The sequence below is a fragment of the Chamaea fasciata genome, unplaced genomic scaffold (genome assembly GCF_029207755.1).
Source record: "Chamaea fasciata isolate MVZ Bird 193981 ecotype frontalis unplaced genomic scaffold, bChaFas1.0.hap1 SCAF_28, whole genome shotgun sequence".
Taxonomy (NCBI): Eukaryota; Metazoa; Chordata; class Aves; order Passeriformes; family Sylviidae; genus Chamaea; species Chamaea fasciata.
In genome coordinates, this window is record NW_027094113.1 from 2,192,250 (window position 1) to 2,209,636 (window position 17,387).

Sequence of the window (17,387 nt, forward strand, 5' to 3'; positions counted from 1 at the left end):
CAGAAAGAAAAAGGAGGGACAAGGGGAAAATGGAAACAGAGAGAAAATGTGGGAGGCTGATGGGAGAAATGAGGGAGACTGAGAGGAAAAGGCAAGAAATGGAAAGAAAATGGGAGTGTGGGCAATTGAAATGAGAGAGAGCAAAGGGAAAAAATGAGGGAGAACAAGGGAGAATAAAGGGGTAAGGGAAAACGGGGGAGAACAAGATCAAATGAGAGAAAGCTGAGGGGGAATGAGAGATGGGCAGGAGAAGAAGGGGAGCAGTGAGGGAAGATGAAAGACAACGAGGGGAAAAAATGAGACGGGGGAACGTGAGGGAGAGACGGGGAGAAAAAAGGCGCAGGAAGGAGCGAGGCTGCGGAGAACAAGGCGAGCCCTGCCCGGCCATGCCGGGCCGCCGAGCCCGCCGCATCGGGACCTGAGGCTTCCCTCGTTTCCCCTCGCTCCCACCTCATTTGTGTCGGGAATTAACACACCGTCGGGGAAACGTGGACCGAGGGCGGGATGGGAGGAGAAGGGGCGGAATGGCGCGGCCGGGATCGCACGGCGAGGCCCACACGCCCGACGCCGGTGTTGGTTGTGCACTAAGGGGAACACCGCGAGGGACAGAAGCGGGGACGGCAGCGGGAGGGCAGCGGGAGAGGAGCGGCCGCCGCATCGCCCCACACGGGCCTGGGGGGGCGGCCGGACCGCGCTCCCGCCCCTCGCCTGACCCACAGCGCTGGCCCCGCCCCCGCCCCGCCCACTCCGCAGCCCGCCCGCCGCTCATCGGTGGATACCCCTGTCCATCACGTGGAGGGGGCGTGGCCGCGCCCCGCGGCGTGCGGCGCGCGGGCATTGGCGGCGCGCGGGGGCCGCTGTGGCGCTGAGGCGGTTTCCGGTTCCGCGGGGCGGGCGCGGGGCTGGCGCTGCCTGTGAGTGACACACAATGAGGCGGGCGGCGGGGCCGTGAGGGGCCGCGACCGAGCAGGCGGCGGCCGAGGCGGTGGGGAGGGGGGTGGGGGGGAAACGGACAGAGCGGCTTCGCTCGTGGACAGAGCGGGGAAAGAGATTCTCTCCCCCCCCGCCCCGCCGACCGGGCAGCGAAACCGCCGCGGCGGCGGGAGCCAGCGAGCGGGGCCCGCGGCGCTGCTGTGCCCAGCCATGGACAATCAGGTGAGGGGAGCGGCCGCGCCGCGCTGCCGGAGGGGTGGGGCGGTGCCGCCCCCCCCTCAGAGAGGGGGGCACGTAGGGGAGGCACCCCCGGGGAGGGGGCCCTGAATGGGGGGGGGGCTCCCCCATCCTTAGGAAGGGGGGTCTGGGGGGCATCGCCCCCCTTTGGGGGGCCATATCTTCTCCTCACACCCTCTTTTGGGGGGGCACACCTCCTCCATACCCCTCATTTGGGGGGTACATGTCTTCCCCACACTGTTTAAGGGGCACACCTCCTCCTCCATTCCCTTGCGGGGGCACACCTCCTCCCCAACCCTTTTTGGGGGGGGCACATCTCGTCAGTCCCATTTGGGGGGCACACCTCCTCCTTCCCCCACGCTGTTGCGGGGCCACATCAATCCCATTTGGGCGGCACACGTCCTCCTCACACCCCTTTGTGGGGACACACCTCCTCCCCACACCCCCCATTTAGGGGGCACGTCTCCTTCTCACACCCTTTTGGGGGTGGCAGATCCCCTCAGTTTGATTTGGGGGGGTCACACCTCCTTCCCACCCCCTGTTTGGGGAGGGTACACGCCTTCTCCCCACTCCCCTTTTGGGGGACGCATCTCCTAAATCCCATTTGGGGGGGTGCACCTCCTCCCTCCCACACCTTTTGCGCGGGCACATCTCCTCCTCTGTCCTATTTGGGGGGGTGGGGGGGGGGGTCACACATCCTTCACACCCTCCATTTGGGGGACACACCTCCTCCCCACATCCCTTTTGGGGGGATACATCATCTCCCCAATCCCATTTGGTGGGGAGGGCGCATCGCACTCCTCATTTGATGGGGACTCCTCCTTCCCACCCCGCATTTGAGGGGGGGGAGTCACACCCTCTCCCTAATCCCATTGAGGGGGGACACCTCCCCACACACCCTTCTGTGGGGGGTTTCAGCCCCGTCCCCTCCGTGGGCGGCCGCTGCAGCCTCGCCCGCGGCGGGGGGTGTGAGCAGCATTTCCCGCAAATTCCTGCCTGGGATTATTGCCGGGGCGGGAGGTGCCGGCGGGGCGACCCCCCCCCCCCACCATCCCAAAGCCTCGCCGGGAAGGGTTAATGCCACCGGGAGAGTCCCTGGCGGCCAGGCGCTTTCCAGGATGCGTTCGGGAAGTTTACCTGAGGTGATGTGGAGGGGGGAGCCTTTTGTGTGCGGGGAGCGGGTAACAGGTACCTCCCGGGCTGAGGTTCCGAACGAGCCCCGCTATCCCGGATAATCACCCGGAGGAGCGGGAATGGGAGCTGCTGATGGCTTTCAGGCAATTAGCACATCAAACAAAAACCAGAGCAGCCTTCAGAATGTTTATTGAGAAGTTGAAAGCAGGCTCCTTTGTATTATTACAAATTGTTTGAATAGGATCCTGATTTCCCTTTGTTGAGAGACACGCTTGGAAAAAAAGGAAAAAAACCCTCCATTTTCAGCGAAGCAACTTTGGATGCTGGTTATGTTGGGAGATCTTATTTTCAAATGTGTTTCAACTTCTGGCTTAATTCACAGCGATTGTTAATTGGAGCAGGGTGTGAGGAGTGCAGCAAGTACAACTTTCACTCTCAGTTAAACAGTTCTCTTTTATGTTTAATTTCGTTCTCTTCCACACAGCCCCATCTGGTTCTCAGCTCCAATTTCTCAGCCGTTTCAACTCGGAAAGGCAGATTTTGTAGCCTGACAGTCATTTGCACTTCTCAGGAGAGGGGTAGTAACTGGCAACAGTAGCAGGATTTAAAGGGTAATTATGGAATCGATAACGTGAGGCTGCGGCACAGGCTGGCTCAGGGGATGTGAGCACTGTGGGAAGCATCCCAGATAAAGCAGGCCTGCAGGCACACTCCAATGTGAGCTCAGGATTTCGGCAGCCTGGCTCCACAGAATGCTTTTGCAGCGTTGGAGGGATTGCTGTGCTGGGAGAGAAGCACACCTTGCCTTTCTTCTCAGCCCTTAATGCGACATGAAAGAGCAGCCGGCCCTGGGCCCTGGTTCTTAGCGCAGGAGCGAGGTGGAGCTGCTGTAGATAAGCCTTAAGAACAGGAAAAAATGGCCTGCCAAGAGAACTTGCAGAGGAAGGTATCCCAAAGAAATGCTGTAGCAATAATGGTGAAGGAATTAATTAGATGAGTTTGTCCCCGAGCCTTGGGATTGATGTGTTGGGTGGCTGAAGGTATTTTGCTGTAAGGATTTAAACTGCCTGAAAGAGTGTGTTAAGGCTTATGGTTGAAATTGGAACTGGACTGCAATTTGGGAGGTCAGGCTTTGATGCCTGGTGCCCTGCAGACCTCCTGTGAGAGCTTTTTACAAAGACAAGAAGGCTGAGATGGAGTCACTTGTGCTTTTTCAGCAAGTATTCACCATGCTCTGGAAAAAAAATGTCGGGTTTGAGCTGCAAAATATTTTTTTAGCATTAATTGTGATCACGTTCCTTGCTGCAGTTTCTCAGGGGGAAAATAAGGATGGTACTTTCCCTAAACGTTTGTCTGGAGCCCAAGAAGCTTTCTAAGCTTTCTCTTTCCCTGCTCATTGTCTAACATGCCCTTGGTTTGGCTCCAGGTCAACATGTAATATAGGTAATGACAAATAATGCTGCCTCTCCCAATGGTAATTGGGACTTGCTAGCAAGAGCAAGACACTTATTTTCAAGCCTGAAGTGAAGAATGGGGTAGGGACTAAAACCAGCCTGTTTTTCTATGAGCCTCCTGGTGCTGAAGCAGGATTTTGGTGGGTTTAGTTTGGAATCACTGCTGCTGCTCTGGTTTGTGTAACAAATGTGCACAAAAGTTGGGTACCTTGAGTGTTATTCTCTGTCTAAGAATGTGGCTCTAAGATTTCCTTGATTTATCTTGTGTTGGAATCCCATTTGCCTTTTCTCTGTTACATCTGTTTAATTCATTTCCTTTCTCCTGCCTGTGAAGTCTGCAATACTAGGTGGATTTTCACCATTAATTTAATTTGGTTTTTAAGGCACTTAATGGGATTTTTGTGCTTTGAGCCAGACATGGAATGCACCTTCTCTGTCACTCAGTGATCAGAGTAGGATTCAGGAGTGCAAATCAAAATTAGGTCAGTTTAGTGCTGGACATTGTACAGGCAGATATGTTAACTTGATCTTTGAAAGTGAGATAATAAGATATATATAGAACCATTCAGGAAACATAATTTTCTTCTGGTGAGTGATGTATTCTAGAGAATATCATAAACCACCAATTCATGATCTGATTTTTCCTGTTTCAAGATGAGTTTTCTGTCAGTGCTGTGAATTCTGTAAGCTGTGAACATCAAGTTCTGTCTCTGACACTTTCTAGAAATAAAGATTCCTCAATTAGGACTTCGCTGACAATTTAACTGAGAAGTGAGGCAGAGAAAACCGATCCCTCTTGTAGAGCTGCTTTCTCTGCAGTGTTAATATTAGGCAGAAAATAGGTATGAAATGGTGCTGGGAGCTATTTTAGGGCCGTTGATAACAGCGGTGTGCAGTGTGAGGCCGATCCCCACACGGGAACTGCTGTTCCCTGGCGGATCCAGGCGGGTTTTGTGTTCTCTGTGCTGACGCTGCTGCCTCTGTCCCCACGCAGTGCACGGTGCAGGTGAAGCTGGAGCTGGGGCACCGGGCCCAGCTGCGCAAGAAGCCGACCACGGAGGGCTTCACCCACGACTGGATGGTGTTCGTGCGCGGCCCGGAGCAGTGCGACATCCAGCACTTCGTGGAGCGCGTCGTCTTCCGCCTGCACGAGAGCTTCCCCAAACCCAAGCGAGGTCAGAGGGCTTGGACGTGGTTTGTCTCTATGAAAGAGCATTTCGCGAGTCGAGGTTGTGTTGAACTGTCACTTTTCTGTGAAATATCTCCTTAAAGAGGAGCGAAATGTCCATTGCGTGCACTGCAGCTTTAACCTTTCCCCACTGTGTTTGAGGAAGGTCAGGGAGAATGGGACCTTTCTTCTGCTGAAAGGGCAGGAGGTGAGCTGCTTTCTGCTCTTATTTAAGCATTAGTATGTGCAGGTTCTCAAGACACAAGTGACAGCAGAAGATAATTCATGTTACACAATGGGAAGGATGGGTTTGGTTTGTTAGAATTCGCCAGCAAAAGCTGGAGGCACATGAGAACTGCTTTAATGCTGCGCTCAGATGTGTACTGGGTACGGAGAGTTTTGCAGATTCTTGCAATTTCTGGTCTCAGGTGCCAGTTCAGATAGTCTTAACCCAGCAGAAATCAATGCTGCCATGGGGTGATGGTGTCTTTGCTGTACATTCCCCCTGCAAGCCCAGTGCAGTCATTGTGGTTGGGTTAGAGTGTTATTTTCTGATTCTGTAGCAAAATGAACCTTTTTCTTGGCATGGGGCAGCAGGAGCTCATGAGGTTGAGGTGGAGAAGCAGGAATTGCCCTTCTTGGGAGCAGTGCAGTTACATCTGTGTGGGATTGTGTAACTGAAGCTGCAGCATTAGTGCTTTAAGAAATACAAGCTGCCCATGAGAATTAATGTACTGTGCATTCTTGAAAATACGGCTTGGGGAGCAGGACACTCAGGATGCCTTAGGACAACCTGTGACATTGGGTATTTTTGGGAGTCCACGGTGGAAAGAAACTGAGAAGTGCTCAGCATTCACAAGGCTGTGACTCTGGTCTGTGTGTTGATGTCTCCTTCAAACTGATCTGCTAAAACTGATGTGTGATAAGCAGGTGCAGGACTGAGCAGAAAAGCTGATTTATAGAATAAAAATCCAATCTGTGGGGTTATGGTTCTTGTCTTCTGGTGTAATTAATCTGTTACAAATAACTTTGTTGGGATAGTACATAGAATCCTGGAATGGTTTGGATTGGAAGGGTCCTTAAAGCCCATCCCATTCCACCCCTGCCATGTCAGGGACACCTTCCACTGTCCCAGGCTACTCCAAGCCCAGTCCAACCTGACCTTGGACACTGCCAGGGATCCAGGGGCAGCCACAGCTGCTCTGGGCACCCTGTGCCAGGGCCTCCCCGCCCTCACAGAGAGGAATTCCTTCCCAGTATCCCATCCATCCCTGCCCTCTGGCAGTATAAAACCATGGCCTTTGCTCAGTCAGTTGCTGTATCATCTGCCTTTACAGGGGTATTTTTTCCCAGTCCTTGGTTTTTCCATGTTTCCTTGAGCTTGCTCCTAATGCCAGCGTGTCTGGGTTGTACCTGAACAGTGTGGAAAATGCCTCTCCTGTTCCTGAGTTTGTTTGAAGGGTTTCTTCAGATGGTGCCCTCTTGGAGCAGATCCTGGTGCTGAAGGTGGGCTCGTGCTGCTGGCAGATTGCTCTTGGAGCCCTTGGAGTTTGTCAGAATAGAGTGGCAGAGGAACAAAGGCTGCTTGGCAGATAGGCTTAAGATTCCTGCTGCCATATTGGCACTGCTCTTTGGTTTGGGATTTTTCCCTCTAAATGACAGGGTTCTTATACGAAATGCAAGTTAAAGCAAGTCTAGAGGTTTTTTGTTATTTTTAGTGATGCCTTTTTTTCTCAGTTGCATTTGGAGTGCTGCTTTCCAGCACCTTAATGATGGTAGAAGTGCTTAGAGCTGGGTGGGGATCATACAGCTACATTAAAGGCAAATAATTTGTGTGCTTTTTGGTTTGATGTACTGTTCCCTAATCATATTAATTACTTGGAATTCTTAAGAGAAACTCAAAAGATTTGCACTGAATTCCTCCAATTACCTAATTGACTTTATTTACATATATTGCAGTGCATAAATTATATGCAAGTGCATCCGGTTCCTGAGAGGGAAAATATCTGTGTGGGTCTCATGTTTCTTCTGGCAGCTGCAGTGTGCTGCTAGATCACGGCCAAAGAAATGATCCTGGAATCCTTCAAACTGCTTATCCTGGAATGGATAATAGGAAGGATTCAGGAGCATGAGCCCACACCAGGTAGCGGGACTGGGGGAACTGAGGCAGGGACATGCAGATTAATTTCTGAGAAGCAATTAACTTTTCTAATTGCTGTTTCTGAAGTAAGCAGCTCTGACCTTAGCAGCAAACTGGTTCACCTTCCTCCTCTTGTTTCCTTGTGTGTGAAATAAATAGCAGTGCTCACCTGCCCTTCAGGTTTGTTCACCTGTGGGGGAAGCAGCAGCCTGGAGTGTGGCTGTTACCCAACTGTGAGCATTGAGGAGTGCAGGGGAGTGTTTCAAGGAAAAAAATAATCACCTGCTTGTGTGTGGTAGTGTTTTGATTCAGAAATATGGGCATCAAAATTTACCTTTCTGTGCTGTTCCACCTTTTGGGTCTTGGCCTTTCCTTGCCAGGCACTTGGAGCTGGCAGTTTGCATTGTTGTGGGACTGCCCAGAACTGTAATTGTATCTCAGTGCACGGGAGGGGAAGGATCTCACTGAGACTGGGGCCTGCAGTGTTTTATGTTTCCGTTCCATGGGAGGAGCTAAGAACAGATTTCATGTTCTTAACTAAGCCTGTGGCCACCATCTTACTCTGTGTGGGTTTTTCCACAAAGGTCAGTGTTTTAATTGTGCCCTGAGTCGTCAGAGGCCCAGTTCTCCTCTTGCAGCTCCTTTTTGGCTCAGATAAAGTAGTGCTGAATTCCAAGTTCACATTTATTTGTTCTCTTTCAGTGTGCAAGGAGCCCCCCTACAAGGTGGAGGAGTCTGGCTACGCTGGCTTCATTATGCCCATTGAAGTGCACTTCAAAAACAAGGTAGAATCTGATTTCTGGTCTTCTAATTGTTTTGAGCTGTGCCAGAGCCTGAAACTGCCTGACAGAAAGACTCTAAATTATGTGACTGGTTTATGTGTGTGTTTTTTATTAGTCTAATAAATAGAATTTAACTGGGAGTTGGAAGCTCCTGCCAGACTTCAAAAGAAAGCTTTTGGCAGAAATGGAGTTGCATAGAAAGGTGATACCAGGACAGTGGATGGTCCTGGAGATTCTGAGCAGAGATTGTACCACTTGTAGCTTCTTTAGCATGGAGGATATTAAAGCAATTAAAAATATTTTATGTACATATAGAAGTAAATAAACATCAAATACTGGTACTATAAATATTTGTAAACACTGTGTTGATTGTCAGTATATTAAAATATCTGCTTTTGAATTTGCGAGCTTATTAAATTTAACTGTATAGGTATGAAATCTGCAGAGGCCCAAGACAAACATTTGCATGTGTAGCACAAGTATTTAGGGCTGTATTAAAGATATCCTTGTTCTAACTCAGTGCTCTTCCAGAAAGAAAGCACTAAATATTTTAAGTCTTAAGATGCATTGCCAGCAGGTATATGAAAGTTAAAATTTGGATTTATTGCTTGTTTTAAGTCTACCACAGAGGTCACATGCTGTAGGTTATGAAAACAGGGAATTTGGGCACTTGTGTTCATATTACCTCAGTTTCAGTTAAGTTGTTTTGTTAAACATGAATAATGGATGTTTCTGGGTTTGATTACTGCTTAAATAATAAAATAAAAACTAATGTTTTGCTTATGATCCCTAAGAGGGAACTGAGGTAAACTAAACCAAGAATGTTGAGCCACATCCCTGTAGTCTGTGCTCTCCCACCCCCTCAGCTCTCCAAGCACCAGCCTTTACCCCAGGTGTGTTGACAGCAGGCCACATGTAACAGCCTCATTCTATTTAGCTTCCCATCCTCCTTTCCCTGTCCCTCCCACAAACATCTGTCTGCTGTTCCCTTCTGTCCCCACTCCAGCCCAGGATACTCTCCTGGCAGTGTCACTTTGTGAATAATCATTTTGGGTTGTGCTCTTGGCCTACCACATTGCTCTGACCCCACTTTATGGGTTGGAGGAATAAGCCAGATAATGGGACTGAGCCACTGAAGACAGAGTGTCCTGCTAAACCTAGGAATGTTTTGCCCACAAGTTGTTTTTTGGATGGGTTGGGAAAGCCAAAAGGCTGGGAAGAAAAATGGCAGGCAGGGGCTGAGGGGTGAATGTTGTTGATAAAAGCAGCTGTTTTGGCAAACATTGGAAACTACAACTTGAGTGCAACAAAAACACCTCAAAAGCTTGAAAGTAGTTTTACTTCTGGTGGCTTTTCTGAGGTTTTAGATAGGAATCAGAAAATTCTCCATCTGCACTAAATGTTGGCTTAAGTCAGGTCTAAAGTCCTTTACACTCCTGACCAAAAAATATGAACTACTCCAGGCTGATTCCTTAAAGGTAGAACCTCTAATGCCTGGGAGGGATGAACTGTGTTTTAGTTCTACTCTTTCCTTTTATTTTCCCTTCCTCTCTTCACCCAGCCATTCCCACTCTTCCCTTTTCCCTGCAGCTCTCCGATGGTTTCTTTCACAAATCCTCAGATCTCCCTCATTTCTGTGTCGTTTTGTAGGTGCTCACGTGTGCTGTGACTGCCATCTGCATTCCCGTGTTTTCCCTCTGTCCCTCATATTCCTGTGCTCCTCATGGAATATGGAGCTGGCAGCTTTTCTGACTAGAACTTGCTTTCACACCCACTGGGGTCATCACTCCTCATTGTTTCTCCACGCACGTGACTGCAGAGTTGTTCCCCAGCACTGAGCAGAGAGGTGGCTTTTATAAATAAGGGAAATAGGTGGGCTCTGTTCTCCCTGGAAACAATGGAAGGAGCTGTTAATTTAGGAGAAGGCTCGTTGTTTCTGACATTTTGGTCTTCAGAAGCATGACAAATAAATAGTTGCAGACTTGTTTTCAAATCTACACATCTTCAAAACACTCATTTTTGCCCTGTTTTTTAGCTGCACCTTTTCTGGAGAAGTTCTTTTCCATTTTTAAGCTGATTAACAAATTGCTAATTAAGGAGTTTCAGGCAGCACCTCTCATTATTTAATTGGGGCAAGTGGTGGTTAAGGGAAAAGGTGGAAAATGTTCCATCTTCCAGCACATCATTAGAACAAAGTGTGTTTTCAGGTTCAGCCATGAGCTAACTCAGGATTGCAGGGAGCTCAGAAGCTGCTGCTGAGGGGGTGAGCAGGGACAGGAGCCCAGGAAGGGCTGGAGCTGTGTCAGGCCTTGGGATGGAGCTCAGGGAAAGGTTCTTCCCCCCGAGGCTGCTGGGGCACTGCCCAGGCTCCCCAGGGAATGGTCCCAGCCCCGAGGCTGCCAGAGCTCCAGGAGCGTTTGGTCAGCGCTCTCAGGGATGCTCAGGGTGGGATTGTTGGGGTGTCTGTGCAGGGCCAGGGGCTGCACTGATGATCCCTGTGGGATCCTTTCCAACTCAGGATGTTCTGGGATTCTGTATGAATGGTTGGTCTCCTCTGTCCACCACTACCCAGTGATGATGCCATTTGGGAATTTTAAGAGCTCTGATCATTTTAGTAAGTGGAGTTGAAGGAAATGTAAGACGTAAATGCTTCTACAAAAACAGAAATGCAAAGACAGATACAGTAAAAATTTAAAAGCTAGGGAAAGAGCAGGAGGAGGAGTGGCAAAGGTTTAGGATAGAGCCTGTGTTCTCCTGAATTAAAGAAGATGGTGTTAAAGCATCAAATAAATCAGAGTCTTCGTTACTTCAGGACCTTGTTCTCATTCTGATCTGTGTAAACCTGTTGACATTGGTGGGGATCAGCTGGTGTGCGTGCAGCAGATATTGTGAATTGATTGCAGCATTTGGGCCTCATCCTTGAGTAATTCTCTTCAAGTAGATGGTATGGATTGGTTCTGGGGAGAAAAGGCTCTTTGGAGGTGACTGGGCTGGGGAGCTGGGTGGGTTTTGTGGCCATATGTTCCTCACATTCTGACACATTTTTCTTGATGTGTGTCCTCAGCTGAAACCAGACTTGCAGAGGCTTTGGGATTTGTTTATCGATGCATGTTTAGCTTTGTGAAGGTGAGAAGAGAAAGGATTTAAAGAAGGAGTGAGCCAGTCTGTGGAGATTGATCTTTGCCTTGCTTGGCTGAAATGAGGTTTTTTCCACAATTTAAGCCTCCTTTCTTAACAATTTCCTTTCCCTGTCCTGATTTGTTACTGGGATGACAAATCCTGGCTGTCAGAGCCCGAGTGCTCTTTGCTTTGGCTAAAAAAATACCAACCTGTGCTCTGGAAAGGAGCAGCTTTACTAAGAACTGTTTTAATGAACTTCATCAGGGATTTTTTTAACAACTCGGCATAAAATTGCCCATTGACTCTTTGTGTTGCAGGACTCCCTTTTTGTTATCGTTGTTGTGTGTTTGGAGCGGGAGACTCGGAGCTCTTGGTGCCTTTTTGTCAGATAAGGAGGTGTCAGCAGAGTGTGAAAAAGGTGTAAGAGGCTGTTCTTATCCTTTGTGAACATTGCTGGCCTCTGCTTGTCCTTCCTGTGCTGCAGTCCAGCTCCTCCAAGAGTAGGTGCTTTCTCAGGGCTGGTATTTGAATTGCAGAATATAAATTGTGAATATTGCAGTGAGCCTGGGCAGCTGGGGGCTCTGCGCAGCCACAGGGCTCGTGGTCTCCTTTAACACTGGCAGAGCCTTTGCTGCTGTAACTGATCCTGAAAAACAAATGGCAGGGGCTCAGCAGGTTGATTGATAAAGCTTTTGAAAGTCGAGTTGGCTAATGACAGCAGATCATTTGGACTGGAAATGTTAGTGTGCTATTTTTGTTTTGAAATCCTTTGTGTTCCTGTAACGAGGGCTGCTGTGAGTGGCTTCTGGTGCTCGAATCGATACAAACCGGGTACAACAAATGCGTTGCTGTTTTTCTCCTGCTCTTCCCCTTCCCTCTCCCCCTCAATTTCAACAGTCTGGAGGCTTTTTTTCATTGTTGTCTCCAAATAAATCTCCTCTAGTGGTACACGTTGTAATCTGGAGGCTTTAATGCAGGTCTGGCTTTGGTATTCATTCCCTGTGACATTTTTTGCATCCTAATCAAATTAGATCAATCCTCCCCACAAAGCTAAAGGTCTAGTAGATTTTCATGTTATTCTGATACAAGGCAGATGATATTAATGCAACATGGAGAAGATGTTGTATTAAAGTCTCTTTAAAGATGCTACCTCCTAATTTTAGTGCTAGAGATAAAAGCCTTCCAGGATTTACATAATGGATACATGGAACTTGGGTTTTTCCTATTAGTGAGAAAGAGATAAGCAAAGAAAGCTGAGAAATTCGTTTGATTTTTCCAGTGAGGTTCAAAAGAAAAATATGCGTATTTTACCCCTTCTGCAACCTTTGTAGAGGTGATATAGAAAACAAATAGAGAAATACTGGAAAAGGGGAAAATTATTTGTGTATCAAAGCAGGAGCTCAATGGAGACGTTGTAGGTGGGCTGCACATATGGCAGGGGAGGTGTAACAGGATCAGCTGCAACCGGTGTCAGGACTGTGCCATCAGGAAGGGATTGGCCTGGGATATACTCCTGTGGGAGGCTGGGGCAAGTGTTGGCCAGGGAAATACTCCTATGGAAGGTTGAAGAGCCTGTGTTTGCATGAGACATTTGATTTTACTGAAATTGCCATTTGGGGCAGGATGTGCACAGCTTTGGAGAGGGGGAGTAGCTTTAGCCTGTTGGAGTTTTCTCAGTGTTGGTGAAACCTGGGGAAGGAGGAGTGAAACTTGTCCTTCTGTCTGCCCTTTGAGGGAAACATTTTAGGTCAGTCCTTTACCATCTTCGTTCCCAAACCTGCAGCAATTCCTTTTGTCCTGCTGCTGCTGACTGGGGAATCTTTGCTTTTACCTTTTTCTGTCAGAAATTAGGATGGATTATCAATTCACCCATTCTTTTATCTGAGCAGGGCCAAAACCCCTGGGTTGTGTGTGTTTGAGTAGCCATTCAGTGTGGCTCATCCATAGGCACCTCCAGATGCTGAAAATACATATATATATTTATAGATATATATTTGCAGTGTGGGGCAAGGCTGTGTTTGCAAAGACAGAAGCTTTATCAGCCTTTCCAGTTTCATATCGTGTATTTGTAAGAGTTAGTACATTATTAAGTGCTTGTCTTGGAGTAGTAGATAAAGAGATGTATTTACACTAGTCTATATTATTTATACTCACATATTTATTGCACTTATTATAGATATAAAATAAAAATATATTAGGATAACCTAATTTTCAAACAAAGTAATAAACCTCTGATGGAGGAAAGTCCTAAATGCTTAACCTTGGAGAATCTCCCAAAAGATAAGGGTGGTTCATGGATTCCTGAGTTGAACATAAGGCTGATTATTTCAAAATGTGAATATTGGGCTATTCCCTTTCCAATGCCCTGTCTGGAAGCCGCTCCAGGACCAGTCAGACGGGTTGTACCAGCCTGGGAAGGGGTTCCATTTCTCCAGACGTTCCGGATAAATGCCTCTGTCAGGCTGGATCTATGGCAAAAGGGAAGTGGTGTTAGATGTTATAGTTATTGAATAACCATGAGCCTGCTTCCTTGGTGTGCTAGATTTTTGTAGATAATTTTGTTTTATGGCTTTCTAAAAGTGATTTATGAGCTTTATGCGCACGCTACCAGTGAAATTCTTTTGATTTGTGTTAAGTGGCAAAGGGCACACCCTGCCTTAAAAAACAAGACAAGGAAATTTTAACAAAAGACTTTAAAAAATTCCTCCTCTTACAAAAAGTGCCAAAAGAACTTTAACCCATTACTTCAGAGCTCAAAGGAAAAATAAAGCAGCTTCAGAGCTCGTAACAGCGCAGTGGCAGGCCGTGCAGACAGGAAGCAGTAAAAATAAAACCTAATGTACCCAGCTCAGGAGATTGGAGGTGGAATAGGGGGATTCACTGGATGAAGGGAAGTTTACAGCAGCTGCAAATAAAAGCCCTGGCTTTGTGGTGCTCACTTGTCGTTTACTTCTCTGGCATCCTGGGATTTAAGGGGCAGATGCAAAGTGATGTTCTGAGGTGCCTTGCTGAGACATCCTGCACCAGCTTAACCATTTCATGGCTAAATGCACCACTGAATTTGAATTTGAACAATTCATATCTACCAGTTAGAAATGGACTTTTTAAAGCTTTTCTTGGATGTAGGGCCCTTTAGAAAAGCTTATGGTCTTGGGAGCAGCAAAGCGTCTTCCCTTGTCAGTTTTTCTGATAGACATTAAGGAATATCAAAAGGTGGAATTACCTAACAGAAAGCTTGGCTTGTGTCTGTAGTTGCTACTCAAGCAGGAGTACATGAAGGAGATATGTAGGATTGTCTGTACCAAAGTTTGTAGGGTGAGAAAGAACCTACTCTGGGTTGCAGCTCCCAGCAGCAGGATGTGTGGATCCCACCATGTTGTTGAGAAAGGCTTTGAAGTGTGGCACTGTGGACTCAGCCTGGCTTTCCATTTAAAGTCAGAGGATGGGTAGGTCTGGGTCAATTGAGAGAGATTTTCCTTGGGTTTCTCCTCCCCCCCTTCTTCCCCTTGATGGTTGTTTGGGGGGGAAGAACCTTTTAGGGAGGACCGGATGGATTAAGCTTTGGAGTGGCCTGAGCTGTAATCATTAGCTGGGCAGTGAGGGCAGTAAAGGAAAGAATGTTTATTTGCAGCTTTTTGCTTTGAGACTTTTGTGGTGGTTCTTTTAGGAGTGCTGTAATCTCAACTATTCACTGGGGGGGTGGGGGGCTCCTTATGGCCTGGGGGATACAAAGGAGATTTTAATGGTCAGGGCACTCTGCTGGGGCTCATTCCCGGGGCAGTTGTGATCTCTGAGCTGGAAGAATATCACATTAAAAAACCGCCTTAATTCTACAAAAATTCAACAGACATACAATAATTTTTTTGTGAAAAAAGCACCAAAAAATGGAATACCCAAGGTGAGAGGGAGAGGGATCTGCTGCCTCTCTCCTGCTTGGAAAGCAAATGGGCAAATGACAAAGCAGAGCTGGTAATGGGATGGCAAAACATCTCCTGACCAAAGCCTGCGCTTGCTGATAGAGCCAAGATTATTTACTCTGTTGTAAACCAGGGAAAGCATTTTAGAAGCCATTATTAGGCCATATTTGGATTTCTATTCATCCTTCATTTCAGTTTATTAGGCTTTGAGGGACCCTGTGCAGCTGCTGTTTGAACTGCAGCGAGCGCACACGCAGAGCTCGCTAATGATTCCGTTAATGAGAACGGGCATGGAAAACAGGCAAATGACAGGGCAGTGGGTTTTGCAAGGATTTTTCTTTTTCCTCCCATGTATCTGTTTTAGTAAACTCCTTTCAGGAGTGTGTGGATTCTTCAGAACTTTCCCGAAAGAGGGTTTGAAGACCTGGCATTGGCAGCACATTAATCTGAGGCTCTTCTCTGTGTCTGTTGATGCCTGCCCCTGTTTGAGGGTGAGGATCCAAGACCTCGACTCCTAGATGAGTTCAGGGTGCTGATTTTGATGTAAACCAGGTGTAGCTACCACCCTTTGTATTGTTAGAGGTGTAGTTTGTGTGAGGAACAACGGCCTCTGGAGCAAACAGCAGGAGCCGGGGTGGTCTGAAGCCGTTTCAACCTATTTTCAGCAAATGTAATGGCTGAGGCTGGGAGCCTGCAGCGCCTGTTCCCATCCAACAATGCCACTGCACCAGGAAATGGAGCTGCTGGATGGGAATTCTGGAAAAGACTGCTGTGCAGCTGCTCGGCGCTGCGCAGGGAATGAGGCACGTGGGATGCATTCATGGAAATGCGCAGGGCACTGCCGGCCTCGCTGGGCTCCCCAGCACAGTCTCTCTTGCCACATTGTATTTCCAGCTTGGAAATGCGAACTGCAGGAAACACCAGGCAGTGTCCTGTCGGTATTTGTAATACACAAGAAGAGTATTTGCAATTTTGGAGGGGGTGGGGAATAGGGAGGGGATTTCATCCATTCTGTGCTGCAAGCGCAGCAGGTGGAACAGAGGCAGTGAGGCGCAGATGATCCCCCCACCACGCATACAAACTCTGGATTGCTTGGGTGAAAGTGCCCTTGGAAAGTTCAAAAGCCTGGGATATCTTCCCATTCATCCACTGCAATATGCATATTGAAAAGGATTTTACAAACCAAGCCATCCTTTTCCCATTGCATTTAATCTTTTCTCCCAGAGATCCTGGGAGTTCAGAAGTTGTTCCTTCTCTCAAAAAGGATTATGCTTTTCTTAATATTGATACTTAGAGTTCCTTCCCAAAGGAGATAGGATGTGAATTTTGGTGAAAACAGTAGTGCATAAAGCTCGTGAATCTGCTTTTCTGGGGAGATTTGAACAGCTTTAAACAGACAATTTTCAGTCAAAGTCTGTGTCCATGCATTGCTTTTGCTGTGGGAAGCCTCATGCCTCAGTTCCACATGAACAATGTTAACCTCAAGTACGAATAGTTTAATTTCCAGCTCTCTGATCTCATGGTGAAAAACTCCATGAGTGCAACACTTGGTGGTTTATTTGGGATTTTCAGGAGTGACTGGATCCCCAGACTTAGTGTGCTTGCCAAGCTTCTTCCGGTTTCCCAAAGCCTTTCTTGTTTTCAGGAGGAGCCCAAAAAGGTTTGTTTCACGTATGACCTGTTCCTAAATCTGGAGGGGAACCCACCTGTGAACCACCTTCGCTGTGAGAAACTGACTTTCAACAACCCCACCAAGGAATTCAGGCGCAAACTCATCAGGGCTGGAGGGGTAAGTGCCTGTTGGGGATCCTAAAAGCAGTGGACTTGTTTTTCTCTGAGGTTTCTTTAAGCCCAGCAAGCTTCAAGCAATTTTCTACATTCATTTAAAAGATGACCCAGCCAGTTTTGACTCGTGGTTATAGGGCTTCAGCACTTGCAGCAGAACAAATCCATTGTTGGTGTGTGATTGGTGGCACTTCATTTGTCAATTTAAATGTGAGCGTTAATATCAAAGCAGAAAACCCCTCTGGAAAGTGAGATCTGCTGTGGATGTTGCAGGCTGTCAGTTAGGCAGCTACAGTTACCTGTGACCTTGGTGCTAGAAGCTGGGTCAGTACAGAAAAGCTCAAGGAAAGAGAGAGGCTTTCACACCATTCCTTATTAATTTTATTTTTTAGCTTAATAGTTTATGCTTCCTGATCAATAAAAGACCTCTAAACCTGGCATCATCTACTTGTGGCTTAGATAATAAAAAAAAAAATGTATGAAAAATTGGACAATATAGAGTAAAAACAGATGTGAGGGGAAAGAATAGATATTTTCTAGAAGGCCCGGTGAAGTATGGGTTGCTACAGTAGCTGAACCCTTCCATCTGGGAATGTAGTGAGTAGCAATAGACTCCAAAGGGTGATCCTCAAATAACTGCAGGATCTGGGCAAATCCAAGCCACGAAGTGTAAGATGTTTGTATTGAGCCAGAGGATGTCAAGGCCAGGTTGGACAG

At 47.6% G+C, this 17,387-nt stretch overlaps 1 protein-coding gene across 4 annotated transcripts in view; it reads left to right on the top strand.

The window, feature by feature from the left end:
* Positions 1-924: 924 nt before the first annotated feature.
* The window catches only part of MLLT1 (MLLT1 super elongation complex subunit), a 32,453-nt gene continuing 15,990 nt past the window's right edge, over positions 925-17,387 (top strand). For 2 of the 4 annotated variants that reach the window (XM_066205393.1, XM_066205392.1), the window contains exons 1-4: positions 925-1,155; positions 4,753-4,933; positions 7,769-7,851; positions 16,531-16,674. In XM_066205393.1, coding sequence (XP_066061490.1) covers positions 1,144-1,155; positions 4,753-4,933; positions 7,769-7,851; positions 16,531-16,674 — 420 coding nt within the window. In that variant the 5' untranslated portion in view covers positions 925-1,143. Of the gene's footprint in view, positions 1,156-3,099; positions 3,251-4,752; positions 4,934-7,768; positions 7,852-16,530; positions 16,675-17,387 lie in introns of those variants that run through there. The other 2 variants (XM_066205391.1, XM_066205390.1) reach the window with 1 other exon arrangement.